At 42.6% G+C, this 23,805-nt stretch overlaps 1 protein-coding gene across 1 annotated transcript in view; it reads left to right on the top strand.

Moving 5' to 3' along the window:
• The window catches only part of PPM1H (protein phosphatase, Mg2+/Mn2+ dependent 1H), a 257,080-nt gene extending 234,891 nt beyond the window's left edge, over window positions 1-22,189 (top strand). The window contains exon 10 of the mRNA XM_044228930.1: window positions 17,515-22,189. Coding sequence (XP_044084865.1) covers window positions 17,515-17,662 — 148 coding nt within the window. The 3' untranslated portion in view covers window positions 17,663-22,189. The remainder of the gene's footprint in view (window positions 1-17,514) is intronic.
• The last annotated feature ends 1,616 nt before the right edge of the window (window positions 22,190-23,805 follow it).

Genomic DNA, 23,805 nt, shown 5'->3' with positions numbered 1-23,805 from the left:
GGAGTCTGCTTCGCTCTCTGACCTTCTCCTCGCTCATTCTCTCTCTCACTGTCTCTCTCTCTCAAATAAATAAATAAAAAAAAAAAATTTAAAAAAAAAAAAAAAAGATTACTTGAGTTTGAATAATGGGAAGATACTACATATCAAAACTTAAAAAGGCTGAACTAAGAGCCTTTTATTTTTTAATTTTGGTGTAACTGAATAAGCTACGCATAGATAAAGATTCCTCTCACCCCTGACCTGCCAGAAATACCTATATCCCCTCCATGTTATAAGATAGCTCTTTCTGGAACTCCCAACTATATCCCAAGAAAACCCTGGTCACAAGCTCTAGACTCCTTAGCACAGAGAAAGATTTTCTCAGACTAGGACCTCAGGGACTGAATTGTGTTATGGGGCTAGTTCTGTCTATATTACCACATAAACATGTACCTCAGGCCTCTTATAACTTCTAAATTCTAGGAGCCAAAGGAGTGGAGGTATCTACTTGTGGACCATATGTTCTGTTTTTGACTGCAGGCTATTAGTAAACACCTGTCCTAATTTTAAATATTAGGTCTGCTGCCCTTATTTTTTTTTTTAAGATTTTTGTTTATTTATTTGATAGAGATCACAAGTAGTCAGAGAGGCAGGCAGAGAGAGAGAGAGAGAGAGGGAGAGAGAGGAGGAAGCAGGCTCCCTGCTGAGCAGAGAGCCCAATGCGGGGCTCGGTCCCAGGACCCTGAGACCATGACCCAAGCTAAAGGCAGAGGATTTAACCCACTGAGCCACCCAGGTGCCCCTGCCCTTATTTTTTATAATAGCATCTAAATTTAAAGAAGTGAAATAGCAGAATAAACACAGAAGTAATGGAAAAAATATAGATAATAAAACAGAGAACAAATATTCAATAAAAATAAATGATAAATGAATTAAGTTGAAAAATACAAAATCAGTATCCTGGAATCTGTTGAGTTTCTCTACAGTGATAACAAACTAGCAGAAAGAGAATGTAAGAAAACAGTCCCATTTACAATTGCATCAAAAGGAATAAAATACCTAGGAATAAATTTAACCAAGGAGGTAAAGACCTATACTCTGAAAACTGTAAGACATGAATGAAAGAAATGGAAGAAGACAAAAAGAAATGGAAAAACATTCCATGTTCATGGGTTAGAAGAACAAATATTATTAAAATGTCTGTACCACTCAAAGCAATCTACAGATTCAGTACAATCTCTATCAAAATACCAAAATTATTTTTCACAGAACTAGAACATATAATCCTAAAGTTTGTTTGTATGGAACCACAGAAAAATTGCCAAAGCAATGTTGAGAAGAAAAAACAAAGCTGGAGATATTACAATCCCAAGTTTCAAGATATACTATGAATAAGGCCACCTTTTAATACTCAATCTACAGAGGCAAGAATGTACAGTGGGGAAAGACTGTCTTTTCAATATATGGTATTGGGAAAACTGGCCAGCTACATGCAAAAGAATGAAACTGGGACACTTTCCTATACCATATTTATACTTATTTATATCTTATAAATTCAAAATAGATTAAAGATCTAAAACCATAAAACTCCTAAAAGAAAACATAGGCCATAAACTCTTGGCCTTAGCAATATTTTTCTGGATGTGTTTCCCCAGGCAAGGGAAACAAAAGCAAAAATAAACAATTGGGAGAGCATCAAACTAAAAAGCTGTTGCACTGCAAAGGAAACCATCAACAAAATAAGAAGGCAACCGACTGAGTGGGAGAAGATTTTTACAGTCATTGATATATCTAATAAAGGGTTAATACCCAAAATATATGAAGAACTCCTGTAACTCAACACTCCAGGGGAATAAAAAATGGGCAAAAGACCTGACTAGACATTTTTCCAAAGAAGACTTACGGGTGGCCAAAAGACACATGAAAAGATGCTCAATATCACTAATCATCAGGGACATGCAAATCAAATCCAGCATGAGATAGCACCTAACAACAGAATTATTCATTATTTATCATTATTTATCAAAAAGATAAATAACAAGTTTGGCAAGGATGTGGAGAAGAGGAAACCCGCCTGTACTAATGGTAGAAATGTGAATTGGTACAACCACTATGGAAAACAGTATGCACGGTTCCTCAAAAAATTAAAAACAAACAGTATGATTGGTTTTACTTGCAGTAGCCAAAATATGGAAGCAGCCTCAGTGTCCACTGATGAATGGACAAAGAATATGTGGTGTATATACACAGTGGGCTATTACTCGTCCATAAAAAAGGGGGGCATCTTGCCATTCTTAACAACATACCTGGAGGGTATTACATTAAGTGAACTAAATCCAAGAAAGACAGATACCGTATGATTTCACTTTAATGTGGCATCTAAAAAACAAAACAAAGGAACAGTCAAACAGAAACAGACTCATAAATACAGGCAACCAACTGATGGTCGCCTGAGGGGATGGGAGCTGGGAGATTGGAGGAACAGGTGGACAGGATTGAGAGTCGCAAACTTCCAGAAAGAAAATAAATCGTGAGGACGAAAAGTACAATACAGGCAGTGTAGTGAGTAATATCGTAGTAATTTTGTGTGGTGACAGATGGTAAGTACCCTTACGGTGAGCATTTCATAATACATAATTGCAAATCACTATGTTTGTATCTAAAACTAATATAATACTGCATGTCAACTATACTTCAACTAAAAATTTAAAAAAAAATTTTTAATGATAAAGCCAAAGTTTGTTGTTTAAAGCAACTAACACATTAGGAAAATGCAAATCAGCACCAAAATGAGATACCACCTCACCCATCAGTATAGCTATTTAACAAACAAAAAGAATGACAACAACAACAACAACAAAATTACAAGTGTTGGTGAGAATGTGGAGAAATGGGAACCCTTGTGCATTACTGTTAAGAACGTAAAATGGAAAACAGTATAATGATTCCTTAAAAAGTTAAACATAATAATCATATGATTTAACAATCCGCTTCTGGGTATATACCCCCCAAAGAAGTGAAAACAGAGACTCAAACAGGTATTTGTACACCCATGTTCATAGCAGTGTTATTTGTAATATGTGGAAAGAAGTCATATGTCCGCCAGTGAATGAATGGGTAAGGAAATGTGGCGTATAATACAATGGAATGGAATATTAATCAGCCTTATAAAAGAATGAAATTCTCACAGATGCTACAAAATGGGTGGTGGGTATTGACATTATACCAAATGAAATACCCAGTCACAAAACAAATACTATATATGATTCAATTTATATGAGGTACTTAGAGTAGTCAGATCCGTAGATTCACAAAGCGAATGTGAGGATATTGTGAAGATACGTGTATTCTTTCATAGGTACATTGTAAAGATATTAATTCGCTCTTACTGATCTTTAGAGGCAGTACAATTATAACTAGAATTCCAGTGAGGTTTTCATACAACTTCATAACCTTATTCTAAGATGTATGTGGAAGAACAAAATGCCACGAACATTTGTGGCATTTCTGTATGAGTCTTACCCTTCTAGACAGTAAGACAAAATCAGAACAATTAAAACAGCATAGAAAAAAAAATTAAAAATTGAATCCTTTCCTCACACCATAGACTAAAATCAAGTCCATGCAAATTTAGACTTAAATGTGAAAGGCAAAATAAATACAACTTATAGAAAATACTTTGGGAGAGACTGTCTTTATGATCTTAGAGAAGGATTTTTTTTTTTAAGATTTTATTTATTTTTTGACAGAGATCACAAGTAGGCAGAGAGGCAGGCAGAGAGAGAAGAGGAAGCAGGCTCCCTGCTGAGCAGAAAGCCTGATGTGGGGCTCGATCCCAGGACCCTGGGATCATGACTTGAGCCGAAAGCAGAGGCTTTAACCCACTGAGCCATCCAGGTGCCCCTAGAGAAGGATTTCTTAAAGAAGACCCAGAAAGCACAGACAATAAAAGATTGATAACCTTAGCTGCATTAAAACTAGCAACTTTCATTCTTGAAAAGACAACATAAAGAGAGTAAAATGACAAGCACGAGCTGGGAAAAGATTTTTGCAACTTGTATCAGTGAAGAGGGATTCATAGCCATGACATACAGTGAACTCTCACAGGTCGATAAAGGAAACACAAACAACCCGTAGAAAAATGAGCAAAAACCAAACACTCATGACACAGAAGAACATTAATAGCCAGTAAATGTATTTTAAAAACACTCAACTGCTGTAAGCAGAGAGGCACAAATTAAGAAAACGGAGTAGCACAGATGGCTTTGTGAATCTGTAGAAGTTGGGCCTTTGCACATCTTGTGACTCCAAAATTCTCCCCTCTCTCACACTCTCTGTCAAATAAATAAGTAAAATCTTAAAAACAAATGCACATATTATGATTCTATTTACATGAAGTAGAAAACTAACAACATATCATTTAGGTATATAGATACTAAAACTGTAACAAAAAGCATGACAATTAACCCCAAATTGAGGATAATAGTTATGTTGGTAGAAGGGGTGACAGGGAAGGGAAGGGTATGTGTGTGCTTGAGAAAAGGCCACCGTAAGCTTCTAAGGTACTTTTTGGTGCTTATTCCTTTAGCTAGATGGCAGGTGCATGATTATGCATGCTGCTTTGAAACTACATATTGGTTGTTTGTGTTTGTTCCTGTGTAAACTGAGAGGCAGCATAGTCCCGGTGCTTACTAGCATGGAACTGAGTCAGATTGCCTGAGTCCAAATCCTGGTTCTGCCCCTTTCTAGACTTGTGTTTCTTAACCTCTCGGTGCCTCAGCTTCCTCCTCTGTGAAATGGGGGTTCCGACAGTACTGACTTCATACATCTCTGTAAAGTGAAGTGCCTACTAATCACTAAGCAGTAATGGGTATTTATTGTTGTTATTCTGTGTTTGATGCTGTTTTTCTATGTTTCATATATTTCCCAATGAAAAATATTCCTTTAGGAAAAAAGTGAAGTGAGGCTGTTTCTCTCTTCCTTGACTTGTTTGGTATCCAATTATTTGGATTCTCTCTCTTTTTTTTAAAAGATTTTATTTATTTATTATTTATTTATTTATTTTAAGATTTTATTTATTTATTTGACAGAGAGAGATCACAAGTAGACAGAGAGGCAAGCAGAGAGAAAGGAAGGGAAGCAGGCCCCCTGCTGAGCAGAGAGCCCGATGCGGGACTCGATCCCAAGACCCTGAGATCATGACCTGAGCCGAAGGCAGCAGCTTAACCCACTGAGCCACCCAGGCGCCCCAAAAGATTTTATTTATTTATTTGACAGAGACACAGCGAAAGAAGGAACCCAAGCAGGGGGAGTGGGAGAGGGAGAGGCAGGCTTCCCACTGCCAAGCAGAGAGCTCGATGTGGGTCTCGATCGCAGGACCCTGGGATCATGACCTGAGCCGAAGGCAGAGGCTTAACCCACTGAGCCACCCGGGTGCCTCTGGGTTCTTTTATTTGAGCTTAAATTAATTTTTCTCCTGTTGGGCTTTTAGTTTTAATCTGTGTTTTATATCCTGCTTGTTAGCAACATTCTGGCTGGTTTTCTCTACTGTGATTATTTTTATAAAGCTTTGCAAAGCCAGCTGACAGGTATGTGAAGGCACCACTTTTTTTTTTTTTTTTTTTTTTTTTTAAATCTCTCCGGGCTGGCTTGGTTTTGCTTACAGCCCATCTCTCTCCATGGCAACAAATCTGCCCTCCAGGGAGTGGTATAACCTACAGACAGTGTTGTGGCTGGGCAGGTGCACACCCGGTGAAAGCGGGCTCCAGGGTTCCCAGAACTGCTGCCTTCAGAGGCCGGCTTTTGAGGGATTTCTGTGGAACAAACAGGGCAGTAAAGAAAAGGGTTTTGGGTCTGCCTTTCAGGGAAGATGGCAAACCAAAGCCTAAGAAAGACTTCTGTATCTAGTAGATGAATGAGTGAAAGGGAAAAGTTGTAAGATAAGCTCCGTTTGATTGGTAAGAAGGAGAATACTGGGCTGGAGATCAGAAAAAATTCTGGTTGGCTTTTGAGACCTTAATCAAGGAAGACCTTATAGGCAGAGGTTTCTCCTTTGCCACATAACTCGCATTCAGATTCAGTCATTTAGGAAATATTACTCGGGACATGTTTTATAAGCCATGGTCTGCTGGGTGTTGGGGAAGAAACCTGGGAAGCAAACAAACCTGGCTCCTGCCCTCTGGGAGTTTAGAGTCTAGAGGGGGTTATGGACACTTAAGGAAGTTACAGTAAAAGTGATTAAAGGCAGCAAAGCCCAGAGGGGGATAGCCAAGAAAGCGTCCCACAGGAAGGGGTGTCTAACCTTAGACCTGGAGAGCAAATGAGGAGGAGGGAGGGCAGGACAGGGGAAGGGCAAGGTGCGGCTGGGGAGGGAGGACAGGGTGCAGTCGAGGAAGCGGGTGGTCAGGGTGGCTGACTGGGCTGACTGTAGGGTGCTGTCCACACACGAGGTGTGAGAGGCAAACAGGCCATGGGTGGCCGACCCTAGGAACTCACAAGATTTTTTTTTTAAGAATTTATTTCTTTGGGGACGCCTGGGTGGCTCAGTTGGTTGAGTGGCTGCCTTCGGCTCAGGTCATGATCCCAGCGTCCTGGGATCGAGTCCCACATCGGGCTCCTTGCTCAGCAGGGAGCCTGCTTCTCCCTCTGCCTCTGCCTGCCTCTCTGTATGCCTGTGCTTGCGCTCTGTATCTCTCTCTCTCTAACAAATAAATAAAATCTTTAAAAAAAAAAAAAAAGAATTTATTTCTTTGGCAGAGAGCGAGCAAGAGATCACCAACAGAGAAAGGGGCAGAGGAGGAGGGAGAAGCAGGCCTCCAGCTGAGCAGGGAGCCCAATGTGGGGCTCAATCCCCAGGACCCTGGGATCATGATCTGAGCCAAAAGCAGATGCTTAACCGATTGAGCCACCGAGGCACCCCAGGAACTCACCAGATTAATGAATGTGGAAATTAGTTTAGGAAAGGAAGTCTATAATAATGACAGGAAGTGTATGTAATTCTATTCATTCCATAATCCATAATCAGCAAATCGCCTATCTAATCTGATGGTGAAAGCACGAAATGTGGGTTATTTCTCTACCCCCTTTGCTCCTTTGTAATTAAACTATGCTAGGAAATCAGAAAAACTGAATTTATTTCACACTCATGGCTTAGAAGTGATAAACTTTTCTCTTTCACGGGCGACCTATTTGTACATATTCTGTGTGTGATTTGGGAGGTGAGTCCCACACTTGTGCCCTGGAGGAGTGTCTCTTTGTATGGCCCATGGAGAGCTCGGTCCCAAAGGCCATGGTAGGGGGTTGTTCCAACTGGGAGCTGTTCTGATCTAACTGTGCTATTGAAATACGAGGGAAGGTCATCCTAATGAATTTTAGTCAAAGTTGTAATGTCTGTGAGGAGGCAGGACCCACTTTATAACCACAGAGGTTCTGTGGGCTCTTCCTTGGCCAGAAGGTTCACTTCTCCCCACATGTATAGCGCAGGACCAAAGGTTTACCTATTTAATCATGTTGGAAGGTGGGGCCTGGCTAGTTGGCTGGCTTGCTTGCTTTCTTTTCTTTCTCTTTCTCCCTTTCTTCCTTCCTCTTTCTTTCTTTCCTCGTTTCCTTTCTTTCCTTCCTCCTTTCTTTTTCTTTTTTTCTTTTCTTTTGCTTGGAGATTGCCCTGAAGTGGAGCAGAGCTGGTCCTTCTGTGTGTCCATAGTGGGGTTACGCTTGGAACTGTTCACAGGAAGTATTCCAAGCTAGCACTTGAGTTGGGTGGTTGGAACTCATGGAGGTTGGGCTACAGAACTTGTAGTTCTCTGTAATACCAGGAAGATTCTCTACTGAGGCCTAAACATCCTGCACAATTTGGAAAGGCTTCTGGGGAAAGGGCTGGAAGGGGTTTTCTGAGGCCAACGAGGGGACTGTCTTGTCCCCTCTTCTCAAAACTTAGTGGTAGAAAATTCAGTGGTAGATCTCCTATGATGAATATTCAAAATAGAGGCAAGTGTGTAAACATTCAAAGAGGATGCTTTGATATTAATTGATTTTAATATTTTTTTTGATTTTAATATTCTGTCAGAAAGTAATAAATTGTCGATATGACTGAGGGGGAAGGGCACGAGCAAAGCCGGAGGGAACTAGGGCTGAAGAACGGTTCACCAAACATGAGAGCACAGTGTGCAGTCACCTTCCAAATGCCGTGGCAATTTTGCCCAAAAATCTTGCCCAAAACCTGTCTGTGGAAACCTCCTCTTTGTAACATGGACCTACTGACCCTCAGTCCCCCTGTCATGACATGCAAGGGGCTTTTTATGAGCTATTAAATCTGTAGGTACCAATACACCATAAATTCCACAAAGCGTTTCCCTAACAAGAGAAGTCGTCTTGGGGCGCCCGAGTGGCTCAGTCAGTTAAGCGTCTGCCTTCGGCTCAGGCCATGATCCCAAGTCCTGGGATTGAGCCCTGAGCCCCAGTTGGGCTCCCTCTCAGCGGGGAGTCTGCTTCTCCCTCTCCCTCTGCTGCTCCCCCTGTTTGTGCAGAGAACACACATGCACTTTCTCTCTGCCAAATAAATCTTCACAAAAGAGAGAGAGAACCCTCGTTGGTGGTCACAGTTCAGATGGTGTTCTTCACATCCATGCTGTCTGAGATTCAGATCTGTGTGCGTCCATGAGGAAGAGATTCCTCCGTAGGAAGTTAACGCGCAAAACCGCCATTGATATGGACAGCAGCCCATGCGGGCAGCTATTAATTGGTAGTTGGTATTTTCTTGATAATGTGAAATTTATTTTGGCTAAAGATGAAAGCTCTTTTTATGAAATCTTTCTGTGAATTAGCTGAACTAATTTCTACCAGCACTGCATGGTTTTGAAAAACTATGCCTCAAATGCAAAAAGGAAGGGTTCCCCCACCATCCCCCCAATATCAATTACATGTTTGAAGAACAAATTTGTGAGCGCTTGATCTGCTATTTGAAGACCAGATAAAATCTGCATGTGGGGTTTTTGTTTTGTTTTGTTTTGTTTGCAGTGTTTGGCATATTTAGAACCATGGGAACTGGGAAGTCAGTCTGTGACCCTGCCTTTAACGGTCTCTGAACAGAACACCATCAGGCCCCTCTGCCCTTCCTCACGGCTGTTTCTGTGGCCGCCGGAGCGGAGCTGTGTGGCACTTAGTTGGAATATCAGGGCATTTTAAAGGGCTTGCCAGGGGGAGATTGTGAAGGGAATGTTCTTTTGCTGCCTCTCATGTTGAAATTTTGCTATTTGGGAAACAAATAAAAATAAACACACACCACGGAAGGAACTGGGGTGGGGGTTTTGGGGCTGATGCCAGGGGCAGAGGGCTGGAGGAGGCCCGGCAGGTGTTCTTGCCCTCTCCCGTGTCTCCTGTGGGCGTGGGCAGCTCTTCTGGGTCTGTGGCCTTGTACCTGCTAACACATTAACCCCTCATGTACACAATGGCCATGTCACAGAGCTGTCATTATTCCAGTGTCTCAGGAACTCCCACCTGAGTGGAATCCGTGCACCCCGGGCCCGGGGACGGAAGTGGTCGTGAGTGGCTTCAGTGAGTTTAGAGGCAGACAAGGGACCGGTGTGGTTCAGCTCCCAGCAGTGAGCCTGAGAGATGCCTCCTCCTGGGATGAGTTGCCCAGGTCCAAATACAGTAAGAAAGCCCTCTCCAAGCCGTCCCTCAGCCCCAACCCACCTGGTCACCATAGAGCCCTGCCCATGTTCTAAAGCTTGGGAGAGCTTTTCTACCTCTTAAATTTCAAAGGCCTACTCAGAATGCAAAGAAGATTCCTCCTCCTGTTCCCATCACACTCTATTACTGCCGGGCATCAGCAGATGGAGGCAGCCTTTTATATGCAAATATTTGGAACCCATTAATTCCCCAGTTCCTGCCACCTACCTCCCTCTTGTGAGACCCTGATCTGTACCATCTAAAAGGCAAATAGCAGTTCCCACCCAACTGGAACTATTAAAGCCTTTAAGGCACGGTGATAGCCTGAGGCCTGAAATGGATGTAGCTTTGACACCAGTGCTGATTCAAATGCGGTCTCTCTGAGAAACATGCTCTCTAAGAGGTGGATGGCGGAAGGCAAATCCCTTGGGGAAGAGAAAGACGTTTTACGATTAATGAGGAAAATGATAACTGACGTGTACTGACCTCCCACCAAGTGCCGAGGCGGTGCTGGGGGCTCTGTGGAAGGATCTCATTCGTTCTTTGCAGGAGCCTTTGAGGTCTGCCCTGTCATCATTCCAGATTTATAAGTAAGAAAAGAAGGGCTCCAAGAGGCTCTGGAATTTGAGTGCCCAAGTGGGCCGTGGTAAAACCATGATTGGACCCTAGGCAACCCACACACACACCCTGAGCCCCTTTGTGTGCTCTGCTGAGGAGGTGAAAGAAGGAAGAACTGCCACAGAAACGGCGGGGACAACAGAGACAATTGAGGATTTATGGGTCTCCTTCCACTCTGTTAGTGCCGCTGTGAAAGAGCTTCTGGCCTTCCCATAGTCCTTCAGCCCTCTTCCTCTCTTTGTTTTCCTGCCTCCCCTGCTGTCCTTTCCCTGCTCCCTCCTGCTCGGAGCCCGAGGAAGCCTCTGAGCCAAGCCCTGTGCCTTGTGCCAAGTTAGCTCCCTCCCTGGCAGCCATTTCTTTCAGCAGAGCTTTGCTGATCAATATTGAAAGTTGCGGCCAGAGAAGAAAAATGTTCTCAAAATACAAAACTTGTCTCCCAGGGAGATTCTTTCTTAGAAAAGAGCGAGTCCTTCAAACTGCTCCAGCAGTTCTCTCAAGCATTCTGACCAAGCGTTCTGAATAAAGCATCCAGGAATGGCCCTTCCTTCGTCTGCTCCACAGCCAGCTTCCAGAATGGCCAGGCTCTTCCGCCGCCTCACAGCCTCAGCCCGTGTTAAGTGGAATCCGCTTCCCTGTCACTGTCTTGAGCTGTGCCATATTCTTCTTTGCTCCTCTCCTGTATATTTTTGTACTCACATTTCAAGTTTTAACATCATCTGTGGCACATGTCTGCCCTTGTGCTGAGTCTCCGTACCAGAATCTGTAGAGCTCTCCCGTTTTACTGCTACATTTAGCAATTTCTTTCATAGTCACCAAACCAGGCAGACTTTGTCAGGTAGAAATAGGAAGAAAACCAAATGGGAGTGGGGATACTGAGTTCTTTTTGTCCAGAGAAAGTTATTTCCTCTTGGACCAGTTTTGATATAAAGCAACCTTACAAATGGTTTCATGCCTGGGGCAAGTTGGCTCTTGAATACGGATGCCAGTGGATTTTGAAATGATGACCAGCCTGGCTGGTCAGGCTGGTTGAGATATAAACCATTTCCCAAGAACTGGTTTCTGGGGTTCTGTTGAGTTGATCATTTATGAGGAAAGCTCCTACAAGTGCCCTCATTTTACCTGAATGTTGTTTCTGACTTCATTTCAGGACTGGATCTCCTATAGCCTGAAAGAAATGTCAGGGAATTGGTCTTAAAGAGTTCAGCTGTACTGTTAAGTCACTGAATACAGCCTCTACTCAGTCCCCTTCAGTTATCCACACAGGCTGCTTTTACAGAGGGGTTACCACACTCATCAGAGAAGTCTGGCAAAGAGAAATCACGTGGAGGAATCTGAGCTCCTGGCAACAGTGTTGGAAGAAGTGATCCTAGGCATTATCCCTAAGCCTCCCACTCAGGTCGGAGCTGTCCTTCCCTGACGCACATGGATACATGGATGATGGCAAGAACCTGATGAAACTGAAGTTCTTTGAGGAGGGTATATGGTTTGGTAGACTCACCATACAGGAAGTGGGAAGTTAAACCTCACACCACTCCTGTGTTATGAGAATCCTAAACCAAGAAATTACATGTTCTACAGTTGGAAAAACCCATAGTGTTTCCTAGTAAAAGCAAATTTAAAAAGCTCTCTGTAACCTAGGGCACAGAGTAAGCAATCCTACCAAAGAGAAACATCTTCAAACCTACTGTGAGAAAGAATAACTAGACACAATGGAGCCTTCTCTCTACCTCTCCAAAGAAAACCCAGTAGAACAGGTTGAAACTTTAAACTTGCACAGATAGAACCACAAGGCACGAAGAGCTGAATTTAGAAAACAACCAAATGGAAATTCACAATGGGGGAAAAGTATAGCACTAAAATAAAGTTACCATAGTTCACCCTTGAATAACATGGCTTCAACTGCATTAGTCCACTTATACAAGGATTTTTTGGACAAAGTACTTTAAATGTGTTTCAATAATGTTTTCTATAGCTTACTTTATTGTAAGAATATAATAAGTATAATAAGTATAACATACCAAATATGTATTAAATGACTGTTTATGTCATCAGTAGAGGTCTGGGCAACAATAAGCTATTAGTAGTTAAGTTTTTGGAGACCCAGAAATTATACTTGGATTTTTGACTGTGATTGGTGATTGGTGTCCCTTAACCTCCATGTTGTTGAAGAGTTAACTGTACTGAATGGATTGAAGAGTAAACTGCTAAAACAGGAATTAGTGAATTTATAGAAATCAAAAGAGAAAAAAGAAGACACAAAAGAAGTGGAAATCTGGAAGGCAAAATGGGGAAGGTCTAATAGGAGAAAATATTAAAAAAAAATAGAGTGCAAGCAATATTCAAAAAGTTCACAGTTGAAGAACTTTCCATAACCAAAGAAATATCCTCTTATTTAAAGGAGCAAAACAGATTTTCAACCATGATAGATAAAAAGGAATCCTCATTTTTATGTCTTGCATTGTTATGTCTTTTCAAAAAGCACAGAAGTTAGTATATTAATTTATTTACATAGTTATGGATTGTAAATGATAATAATTACTAATAGAGGCTTAATTCAACTACCTGGCAGATGATTATAAAAGGCATTCTAAGATCCCTTTATTTTCGATTGTTATCGATTGTTATTTATTATCGATTGTATGTAACTTCATACAATCGATAATAACAGTAAAAACTTTAAAAGTTACCAATGGAAAAAAAAAAAGTTACCAATGAGAAGATTTTTTTTTTTTTTAACTTGACAGAGAGAGACAGCAAGAAAGGGACCACAAGCAAGGGGAGTAGGAGAAGCAGAGGCAGGCTTACCACTGAGCAGGGAGCCCAACATGGGGCTCCATCCCAGGACCCTGGGATTATGAACGGAGTTGAAGGCAGACGCTTAACGACTGAGGCACCCAGGCACCCCAAGATATTTCCTTATAAAGAAATATCTTCTCAGTAAGAGAAGTCACAATAAATGAAATATTATCTCTAAAATGCTGAAAATAATAGTCAATCCGGAATTCTATACCCAATAAAGCTATCAGGCAAGATTAAAAACAAAAGCAAAAGATTTTTGTGGTCCAAAGACTGGGGTGAGTTTAATTCTTCTCAGACCATTGTTGAAAGAATTTCTAAAAATGGACTCCAACAGAAAAAATAATCAAATCCAGAAGGAAGGATTTCAAAAAGCACAGAAGTTAGTATATTAATTTATTTACATAGTTATGGATTATAAATGATAATAATGACTAATAGAGGCTTAAAAAAGATGAAATTCAACTACCTGGCAGTAACATAGATGATGACAGAAGGCATTCTAAGATCCCTTTATTTTCTGAAGGAGGACATAATACTGATTAACCTATGTATTAAAAACTTAAGCATAATTGCTAAAATGATAGAAATTAACTATCACTTCTAAACCAGTAGAGGGAGGGAAAGGTATTGAAGCAATCAACCTGACAGAAAGCAAGAATGAAGAAAAACATAATCAGAAAACACACAGGAAGTTATATATATTTATATGTATTAGTGATGGCAGAAATAACCTCAGGTATATCAGTTTTTATAATAAATATAGCTTACATCTTAATAACTATGAGATTAGATTTTATTTTAATTACCCATGTACCACTAATGAAATACACTTTAAAATACAAAGTTTAGAAGTCCTACTCAGTCTTGTGGATTTTATCATCGAAAAATGACCATCTTTTCTTGCCCAAGATCACATAAACTCAGGATGATAGAAGGGCAAGTCCCATTTCAGAAGTGAAAATAGGTGTTTATTGATGAATTCTTAAGTCTTAACTGGGGCCTCCTAAGGAACTTAAGAAGCATCAGAGAGAAGAGCTTGTGTCATGTGTCATGAAAGCTCAGGTGCAGGAGAACTGGGGTGTGTGGAATGGAGTGGAAGCTGTTTACCCCCTGAACTCCCTCTCCCACCCCACGCCAAAAAGGAGAATTCAGAAAGACAGGAGACATCATAGGTAAAGAAGATGGTCAGTGGTATCTGCTGGAGCAAGGCTGAGCTGAACAAGTACTGAGAGGAAGCTTTTAGGTCAAGATGTAAGAGGCAAGATGAGTGAGGTGTAGTGGCCCCACTGGTAAGAGATTAAGGAGGAAAAGGGAAGAAATTGAAGCAAAAATGGATTTCTGTCTCAAGAAGTTCAGCACCTAAGGGAAGACAGAATGGATGGTAAAGAGAAATTCAGGCTCAAGGGAAGTTATCTTGGAATAGGCAATAACCACTTTTAAGAATAAAACCTTAATTATCTAGAGCCCTCGGGAAATGAGTTTCCTGGGTAACCATCTTTTCTAGGTGACCTAATGCTGCTTTTTAAAATACCACTGCTAATTTTGACCATTTTTTAAATACTCCGCGTCACCAGCAGTGGCAGTATCAGGGTGGTCTCCTGCCTCGAACTAAGGGTGACCCTCCTTTGTGACTTCTTCGTCTCACCTTGTTTTGATCTCTATGCTGCCCCACGGCCGCAGACCCACAGAGGCCCACAGGGTGGTTGGCCTCTCCTAGGCTAGCCACAGAGAGCTGGCTTGAGTCTTTGCTCTGTTTTTTGACATCTTGGAGCATCTTTCTTTTACTGTCAGCCATCTTTTACCGTAACTTGCCATCATTTTCTCTGTCTGGCATGCTCTTGAGCTGGGTGAGGGTGTGTTCAGCCCCGAGAGATGAATCTACTTGGTATTGACTCAGCCAGGTTTCTTCAGTTGAAAGGCTAAAGTCTGGACCACTGCAGTCAGTCACCAGGATAATCAACCACTGAGATCGTTGGCAGCATTTCCCGACGTGGTTCTATCTCACAGACACAATTTAATATAAACCCAAGAGTCCTCTGGGGTGAGCATCTGAGAGACTCTTCTGAATATAGTATAAGTTGCAATGTGTAGATTTGGGGACATCTATTTGGCTCTTTAGCCAGAGGCCTCTCTGGACTCCTTTCTGTTTATTTCCTGATCTCAGCAGGGGAGCCCTCCAAAGGGGCTAACTGGCTGCATCTTCCCTCAAGTGCAACTGAAGACATTTCCGCGCAAAGCTGGTAATTCTCTCCATTCGGATAGAAAAGGGTGCCTCTCCTCCCCACCCATCAGCCACCCTCCAGGAGGAAAAGCATTTATTTGGTATTCACTCAGATAGCCTCTCCTCTGCCACCTGTAGTGTGTCCTGCACTCCTCCCCTCTGCCTGGGCTGCAAGAAAACTTGCGTCTCAAGGACTTTATGTCCTGGCATCGTAATCCTGAGATCATTTGCTGCAGAGTTTGGTCTTAAATATTGTAACGATGGGCTGGATGCCAGCTGCTTATTTTTATTTAATTTTTTTTAATTTTTATTTTATTTTATTTCTGCCAGGTCTCCTTTAGTAGGAGACTCAGTAAATCCATAAAGGGTCTTAACAGAAGAAATAGAAGAGCCTTCTGGTGTTCCGAATTCCATAAAAATCACAGTCCTGAGGGCAAGGCAGAGATATTCCCAAGTAGGGAAAAGCCACTAGTAACATCAGGGTGGTCTGTTGTTAAAGGTCTGTCGTGAAAGCCTTCCAAGAAGCCTTCCTTACAGGGTGACATTTATTATCTTGGTGATTTATCCGAGTCTAGCTTTTAGCTTTTCGGGTTCAGAAACGGGTTTAATCAACATACAAAGAACAGATTCATTGTCAGAGCTGGGCTCACCCTAACCAAGCTTACAAAATTGATCTGGAAACCGAGATGCCAGTTGACATTTATATGGAGAAATATAAGTGACTGATACTCTTGGAGTACAATGACTGGCTCATTCCTTCCCTGTAGGCAGGCCTACACAAGGAGCCTGATCCGAACCGGGTTATTTGGTGAACCTGAAATCAGAGTTAGCGGTGAATCATGTTTAATGGCATAGGCTGAGAGAGTCATTCATCCACACTAAATATGGTCCTACCAGCGGAACTAAATCTCTTTGAAGTCTGTCAGCGAAGACTGTCTCTGATCAGTATTTGGATAGCCACCTGCCAATGTTTTGGTCTCATTTTTTTATGCCTCAAGGCCAACCCAGGCCCACACCCACCACAATCCCCTCCCACACTGGTTTTTAGATCTTAGTATCTCCCACTAGCTAATGATGTAGTACTTCTTTTTCCTTAAGTTTAAATCTCTGTGAGCAATATTATTTTCAAATTCTTGGAGGACCACCCCCACTAAACCTACATTGATCAAGAGGAGAGTGTGGCATTGATAAGAGTGGGTAGGTAGCCCGTCCACACCAAGGTTTATCAGTCCGTTCCCAAACATCTTCACATTTGTACTATATTCCTATACTACATGTACTATTAATGTTTTTATTTAAATCAACCCACTTTTTAAAAACAATTTTATTGGGCACTTGGGTGGCTCAGATGGGTGAGCAGTTGTCTCTGGCTTGAGTTGTGATCCCTGAGTCCTGGGATCGAGTCGAGTATCGGGCTCCCTGATTAGCAGGGAGTCTGCTTCTCCCTCTGACCCTTCCCCTTCTCCTGCTCTCTCTGTCTCTCTTTCTTTCAAATAAATGAATAAAATCTTTAAAAAATAAAAATAAAAACAATTTTACTTTAAAAGATTGCCCATTCATGGGAAAATGACTATCATTTGTCCTTAAAAAAGAAAGTGGCCCCCAAAATAAACACTGGAAACAAAAGCTCTTATGTTTCCCAAGTACTTTGTCAGCTAGGCATGGTTTGCCAAGCAAAGCCGTGAGCCTGAGCAGATCCATATTAAAGGCAGACTCACACTAAACAAAGACTTTCTCCTTGACATCACCAAAAACCTTTAGACTCAACAGCACACTGATTTAGGAGGTTATTTAATGTAGGTGGTGCCTTGTCCATCTACCATCTAAAAGAATAATCTCACATTAGGCATCCTACAATTTGAGAAAAGATGGCCTGGACTTAGATTTTATTTATTCATTTGAGACAGATATACAGAGAGAGAGAGAGAGAGCATGAGCGGGGGGGGGGTGGGGTGGGGGGGCAGAGGGAGAGGGAAAAGCAGACTCCCCACTGAGCCAGGAGCTCAAAGTGGAGCTTGACCCCAGGACCCAGAGATCGTGACCTGAGCCGAAGACAGGCGCTTAACCATCTAAGCCACCCAGGCGCCCCAGCGTAGACTTTTTGAGACTTCAGGGGTATTTGAAAACTATTTACACAGCTGTAGTGATGCCTCCTTCTCAGCCTCCCCTGACTTCAGATTCTGCCTGATGCCTTACTGCTGGTCTCATTCCTGCTTCTCCCTACACAGGTACACACTGGCAGCTCAGGACCTGGTGATGCGTGCCCGCGGTGTCCTGAAGGACAGAGGATGGCGGATATCTAATGACCGACTGGGCTCAGGAGACGACATTTCTGTATATGTCATTCCTTTAATACATGGGAACAAACTTTCCTGAAAATGGCCCAGGGCATTGGGAGGACAGCAGGGGAGAAAGCTGGGATACCTCTTAGCAGGGTGGGACTGGGAAGTGCCCCAGCAGAGCTCCAGGGGATACAACCTCTTCCCATCCCCGGTTGGGGGTTTGCTGCCAAAAGTCCTCTGGCTGTACTTCTGGGGGACCCTTAGTTTTCAGTTTCCTCTTCAGTAACAGGTCTGGATACTCAACAGAGCAAAACACAAAGGCTGCTACTGAGTGTTGTGTTTCTTTTGGTTCCTTTAATAGGCCTCCTAGGTGGCCCTTGCCTATTTGGGATACACATGTCGTATTTATTTGGAGTAGCTGGGCAGCCATTTTCAGGTGTAACTGGCAGACGACTCTTCAGCCGGTCAAGCTGCCAGCTTCTCTACGGGTTAAAAGTACTGCATTGGAAAGTTGGGGATCATGCCTCAGAAAGTGTAAGCACCCACCTTCTAGTAAGCCTGAGACTGATTTCAGGGAACACCATCTGTGTGTGTGTGTGTCTTTCTTTTTTTCATGGCTATGGTGGGGTGAAGCAGGGATTTTTTTTTTTTTTTTTCTTTTCGATATTCCTTGAATCTTAATTGTTTCCCTTCCATAAAACTGGCCTGGGACTTTCCAGTTCCCTACTGAGGAATTTGTATGTCAAAGTCCAGCCCAGGCTGTCCCCATACCCGGTAGCCCACACCACCCAGGCAGCCTTCTGGAGCAGTGCCCAGGCCGACAGAGTCCTGTCTTTGTTGTGTAACAGTTTGTTCCTTAGTTGCATTTTTCTGACCAAATCAGTGTGTTTTCATGAAAATATGGGTGTTTCTTTGGACCAACAGTTCCTCTGTTGTTTTGAAGGATCTCCCTTTTTGTGGCTTGAGATTTCTCTGAGAATCTAGGTTATCATTTCTGGAATAGTTGGCCCTCCCCACCTGCTGTGCCACGGGGACACATGTAAAGCAGTGTTTAAGAGATCAGAACAGGAAGTTCCATATATCAGTCAGGTCACCATACCTCATGTGAAGACCATTCCTCCATTTTGGATCCAGGTTCCATGGGCTGTGACTGTGCCCAAGGCCACTCCATGTCAGTAAGTGTCCGTGTTCTGTCAAGGAGCAGCAGTCCTGCTCTCCCCCTTATCTTTGGGCAAGGCCCACTCTGAATAGCCACCTGAGAAAAGTGAATCTGAATTGGGTTGACTGGTCATTCTGATGCTGTGCGCCCCGTTCCTTCCCCTTGGACTCCCGTCCCAGCCACCCAACTGCTGAAGCCCCACTTCCCACCACTGCTCCACTTCTGAGTGTTCCTCACAAGAGCTGCAGAAGCAGTGGACACCAAGTCTACCTGCTGCTTCTCTCCCACAAGGAATCACAAAATAGATTTTTTGGAAATTACTTCTCTTAAGGAAACTACTGCTCTGCACTGGAGGACCCTGTAGAGTGATGTCCAGTTACTGAGGCTGCTTCCTGAACACCCACTGTGGCTTCAACGCCATCTTGACAGTTCTGTGTAATTTAAATGTTCTTCCCACCCAATGAAGAAAAATGTCATTGATGTGATTCCCAAAACTGCTGGAGAGCCAATCCCAGCTCCCATGTTTGTTGAGTCCCTTCCCCAGAGAAGAGGAAAGGAACCTTTCCTCCAGGATAGTTCATCACCTTCCTGGAGTTGTAGATATTTTATTAGGAAAGGTCTGCCTGGAGCCTCTCTACTCAGGAATGAATTCATTCCACAGTGTGGAAATGATGCCCTGTTTGGTAGGTAAAGTACCATGGGAATTTACCGAGCAGCTGTTTGCCAAAATGTTGCCTGAGAAGAACTGGACTACTGCCTTGTCAGGGGTCATCTTCATCTGAGAGCTTCCCTTCTCCTACAGGAGATCTGAGCCACCCCAGAAGGCTCTGTGGGGACAAGTCCATGGTAAACCATTTGCTTCTCTGGCAGAATAAGATGCTGTGGGACAACGCGCAGGCATCTCCCAGCAGTGTGGTCCCCCTTCTGTTTCTGCCCTGACTCAAAGTCCCATGCAAATGGAAACCAAGGAAGTTTTTTGTGGAGGACTCTGACCTCCCTTCTTTGGGAAGCTGTCCTCATCAGCAGTCACCTCTTTCCCATGTTCCCATTGCCTTTCTTTTTTCTCTCCCAGGCTTCTGTATTGGTCCTGCCTTGAGCTTTTCTACTTTTATTTGAGCCGCTGGAGTCTGACTTTGGGCGTAGATGTCATGAGAGTCTTCTACTCAATTCACCAATTCATATACTGCCAAGAAATGTCTCAGGAAAAATTCTGGAACCCCCTTTTCCAATTTATCCTAAAGTCTTGAGCATTTCGTTCTGCTGGTTTTAGTTAGAAAGGTATCCAGGAATTCTTTTCATAAGCCTCCTTGGTGAAAAGATCTTAGTAAAAAGCTGAAGCCCTATTTCTGTTTGGGGGATGAGAGGAAAATTACAAATGAGATGGATAAATCATATGTGGAAAAAGTGATTTGTTAACGCCCATTGCAGATCGACCCAACACTGATATTGCTCTGTGAATTGAGCTCACTCTGTTTGGCTTTATTTTTCACCCAGGCCCTGTGCCTTCCCATTCCAGAGCAGTAACTGTCTACATAACAGGGTTGGCCCTAGGAGCACTCCTGGAGAGGTCAAGAGGCAAGGCAACACACTCAAAATTCTGAAGAACATATTTATATGTGGTTCGGAAATCTTGTGTGTCTGACTTATAGCCAAATCTCCTTGTCCTAATGGCCTCAGAGGAAGTCTTGTTTAATAAAAAGCTTTCGATTTCCTAGTCCAGTCTTTATGGTTGTCTTGGGGCGTGTGTGGCCACTTTCTCTAATGAAAGGTTCTTTCAGTTCTAAATCTCTTTGTTGGGCTGGACCCTGCTCTTCGCAATACCTGGGGACCGTCTTTTCCTTAAAGAGGGCAAACGCACACTCTGTCCACACCCTCCAGCATTTTGCCAGGTGACAACCAAACCTTTGTTCTCATGACCCCTGCAGTGAGAGCGCGCCAGTTGGCAGGGATGGAGGGTCTGTTCTCTGGTGGTTCTGCTTACCTAACTGCCATTCCTGGTGTGGGAAGGGAGAGGTGAAAATCAGGCTAGGCCAAGTCCTCGGCTGTGGACTAGGATAAAACCACAAAAAAGTGGCAACTTCAGTCCCTTTCTGCAACTTGGGGGAATTTAGGGTGCTTGATCTTTTCATTCCTAGAATCTTACCTTTGTGGGGTTGTGCAAAGTCAGCTGGGCTCACCTTTTTCTTACTCCCAAGTATTCATTCACTTCTCGACAACAACTACAGCTGTAGGTGGGTATTGGCGGGCAGGGCGGAGAGTCTCGGGACCAGATCAGGCCTCAGATCTTGGCCATTCGGGCAGGATTTTTGGTTTACCAAGTCACTAGCATGGAAATGTGGAAAGAGACTCCCACATCTTTAGAACTCTGCTTCTCCTCTAGACTGCACCTCCTTCCTTGTCTGCCAGTCCATTTTTTTTTTTTCCCCAACATGGTCAAGAGTGGTTTTCCACCACCGTTTTCAGCTCTGACCTTTCCTTAAGTGGCCCAGCAGCACCACTTTCTCAGAGGGAATGTGTTAAACTTTTATGAGATTCTATTTTCAGCAAATTACCGCTTCTGGGACACTTGGAGAAAGCAGTGAAGAGTCATTGTCTATGCAGAGAACAATCAGGCTGACCCTAAAATTTATCAGATCTAAGAAAAGAGGAAAACAGTATCTGGCCCCAGGACAGGATCTTCCATGAGAAACTTGGGAGTCGTGAGGACTGTCCATTTGCAGAGAAGCGTAAAAGTCTGCACACCGTGCACGGTCCACCATGCGGAGCTGGCTCTGGGTGGGTGCGGCTGACGTGGCCGACAAGTACACTGGGATTCTTCAGAGGACACCAGCGAGCAGCCCCCTGGCCTCTTAGGCGCCCATCGTGGCAGCTCCTTGTCTGAGCTGGTTGCGGGTCTGGATGCGACTGCTCTTCCTAGTCCGTGATGATTCATGTAAATAGCTTTCATCTTTCCTCCGCGTCTTAGATGAAGTCTTGTTCACTAGCAACCAGGTAGACAGTGACCAAATGAGGCCATAAACATGGTGTTTTCTACTGCGACGTACTTGAAGGAGAACCTTGTGCCCCCTCCCCCCAATCTTCCATAGTATTTTGTGTTGGGGAATCCTGAGGTTATTCTCTTGTTTCTGTTCACTTCCATTTTCTCTGTTTCTTCTGGAGACCCAGGGAGGCCCACAGTGGAGACCATTCGTAAGGAATGCATCACGGTCTGGGTTTCCAAAAGTACCAGATATACAGGGAATGACAGGAATCTGCCTGAAAATGGTATCAGGACCATGTACCTTTATGCTTTGTGATTGTGAAACCTTGACTTTTGTAACCCCCCAAAATGAAAACTGTTTAGTAAAGGGGATCTATTTTGTGTGTTTCGAAATTTAGGTGCAATGTTCCCTGGAAAAAGCTAAAGAAATGTATATGCTCAGTGACATTTTAAAATAAAATATTATATATATGTATATAGGACACCTTTAGAAAAACGTTTGTGTTGTTTCTTTTAATTCGCTCTGAAGTTTCTTCATATCAGGTAATGGAATAACGGGAATGTCATGGCCTCACGGGGAATTACAAACTGTGAACAGATTCGAAAGACAATCAAAGGGGAAGGGATGCCGACTCTATAAACCTTCACAAGAGTAGCAGTAAAGGCTATCCGTTTCAGCAGTGCGTCTAGAAGAAACATCTTGGATATCAAGCATTGCTCCCAAAAGGTATTCTTTTTTCTCTTTTTGTTGATACACAATATTACCTAAGCTTCCAGTGTACAATGTAGTGATTTGATCATGTGAATATACTGCAGAATGATCATCACAGAAATTCTGGCTAACATCCTTCACCTTCCTATTAACAAAAGTATTTTTTTCTTGTAGTAACACTCACTTAGAAACTTTCAAATATGCAATACAGTATTATTAATTATAGTCACTATGCTGTATATCACATCCACATGACTTATTTTATAACTGCAAGTTTGTATCTTTTGATCCTCAGTCACCCATTGCTCCTACCCCTCACTCCTGCCTCTCCCAACCACCAGTCTGTTCTCTGTGCCTATGAATGTTTTTTGTTTTTATTTTTCAGATTCCACATATAAGTGAGATTGTATGGTATTTATCTTATTTCACTTATCATAATGTCCTTAAGGTCCATCCACATGGTCACAAATGGCAAGATTTCTTTATTTTTTTATTTTATTATTTTTTTCTTCTTTTAAAAGATTTTATTTATTTATTTGACAGAGAGAGATCACAAGTAGGCAGAGAGGCAGGCAGAGAGAGAGGAGGAAGCAGGCTCCCCACTGAGCAGAGAGCCCCATGCGGGACTCGATCCCAGGACCCTGAGATCATGACCTGAGCTGAAGGTGGAGGCTTTAACCCACTGAGCCACCCAGGCGCCCAGATTTATTTATTTTTGACAACTGAATAATATTCTCTGTGTATTTTCCTTTTCCATTCATTCATTTATGGAAACTTGGATTTTTCCATATCTTGGATATCGTAAATAATGTTGCAGTCATCATAGGGGTGCATATGTCTTTTCGAGTTAGTGTTTTCATTTTCTTTGGATAAATACCCAGAAGTGGAATGGCTGGATCATATGGTAGTTCTATTTTTAACTTTTTGATGAATCTCCATAGTGTTTTCCATAGTGGCTGTGACAATTTACAGTCCCACCAGCAGTGCACAGGGTCTCCTTTTCACCACGTTCTTGCCAAGACTTGTCATTTCTTCCCTATTTTATAAGAAACATTCTAACAAGTGTGAGGTGATACCTTATAGTTTTGATTTACATTTCCCTGGTGATTGGTGATGTTGGATACCTTTTCATGAGTCTTTTTGCCATCTGTAAGTTGTCTTTGGAAAAATGACCATTCAGATCTTCTGCCCATTTTTTAAATTGGGTTGCTTTGCGTTTTTTTTTTTAAATTATTGAATTGTATGAGTTCTTTATATATTTTGGATATTAACCTCTTTTCCCGATACATGATTTGAAATATTTTCTCCCATTCAGTAGGTTGCTTTTTCATTTTGTTGATGGTTTCCTTTGCTGTACAGAAGCTTTTTAGTTTGATGTAATCACAC

Source organism: Neovison vison, chromosome 12 (assembly GCF_020171115.1).
Source record: "Neovison vison isolate M4711 chromosome 12, ASM_NN_V1, whole genome shotgun sequence".
In the NCBI taxonomy this organism is placed as follows: Eukaryota; Metazoa; Chordata; class Mammalia; order Carnivora; family Mustelidae; genus Neogale; species Neogale vison.
The sequence above is the reverse complement of the archived record's forward strand: the minus strand, read 5'-3'. Positions and strand labels throughout refer to the sequence as shown.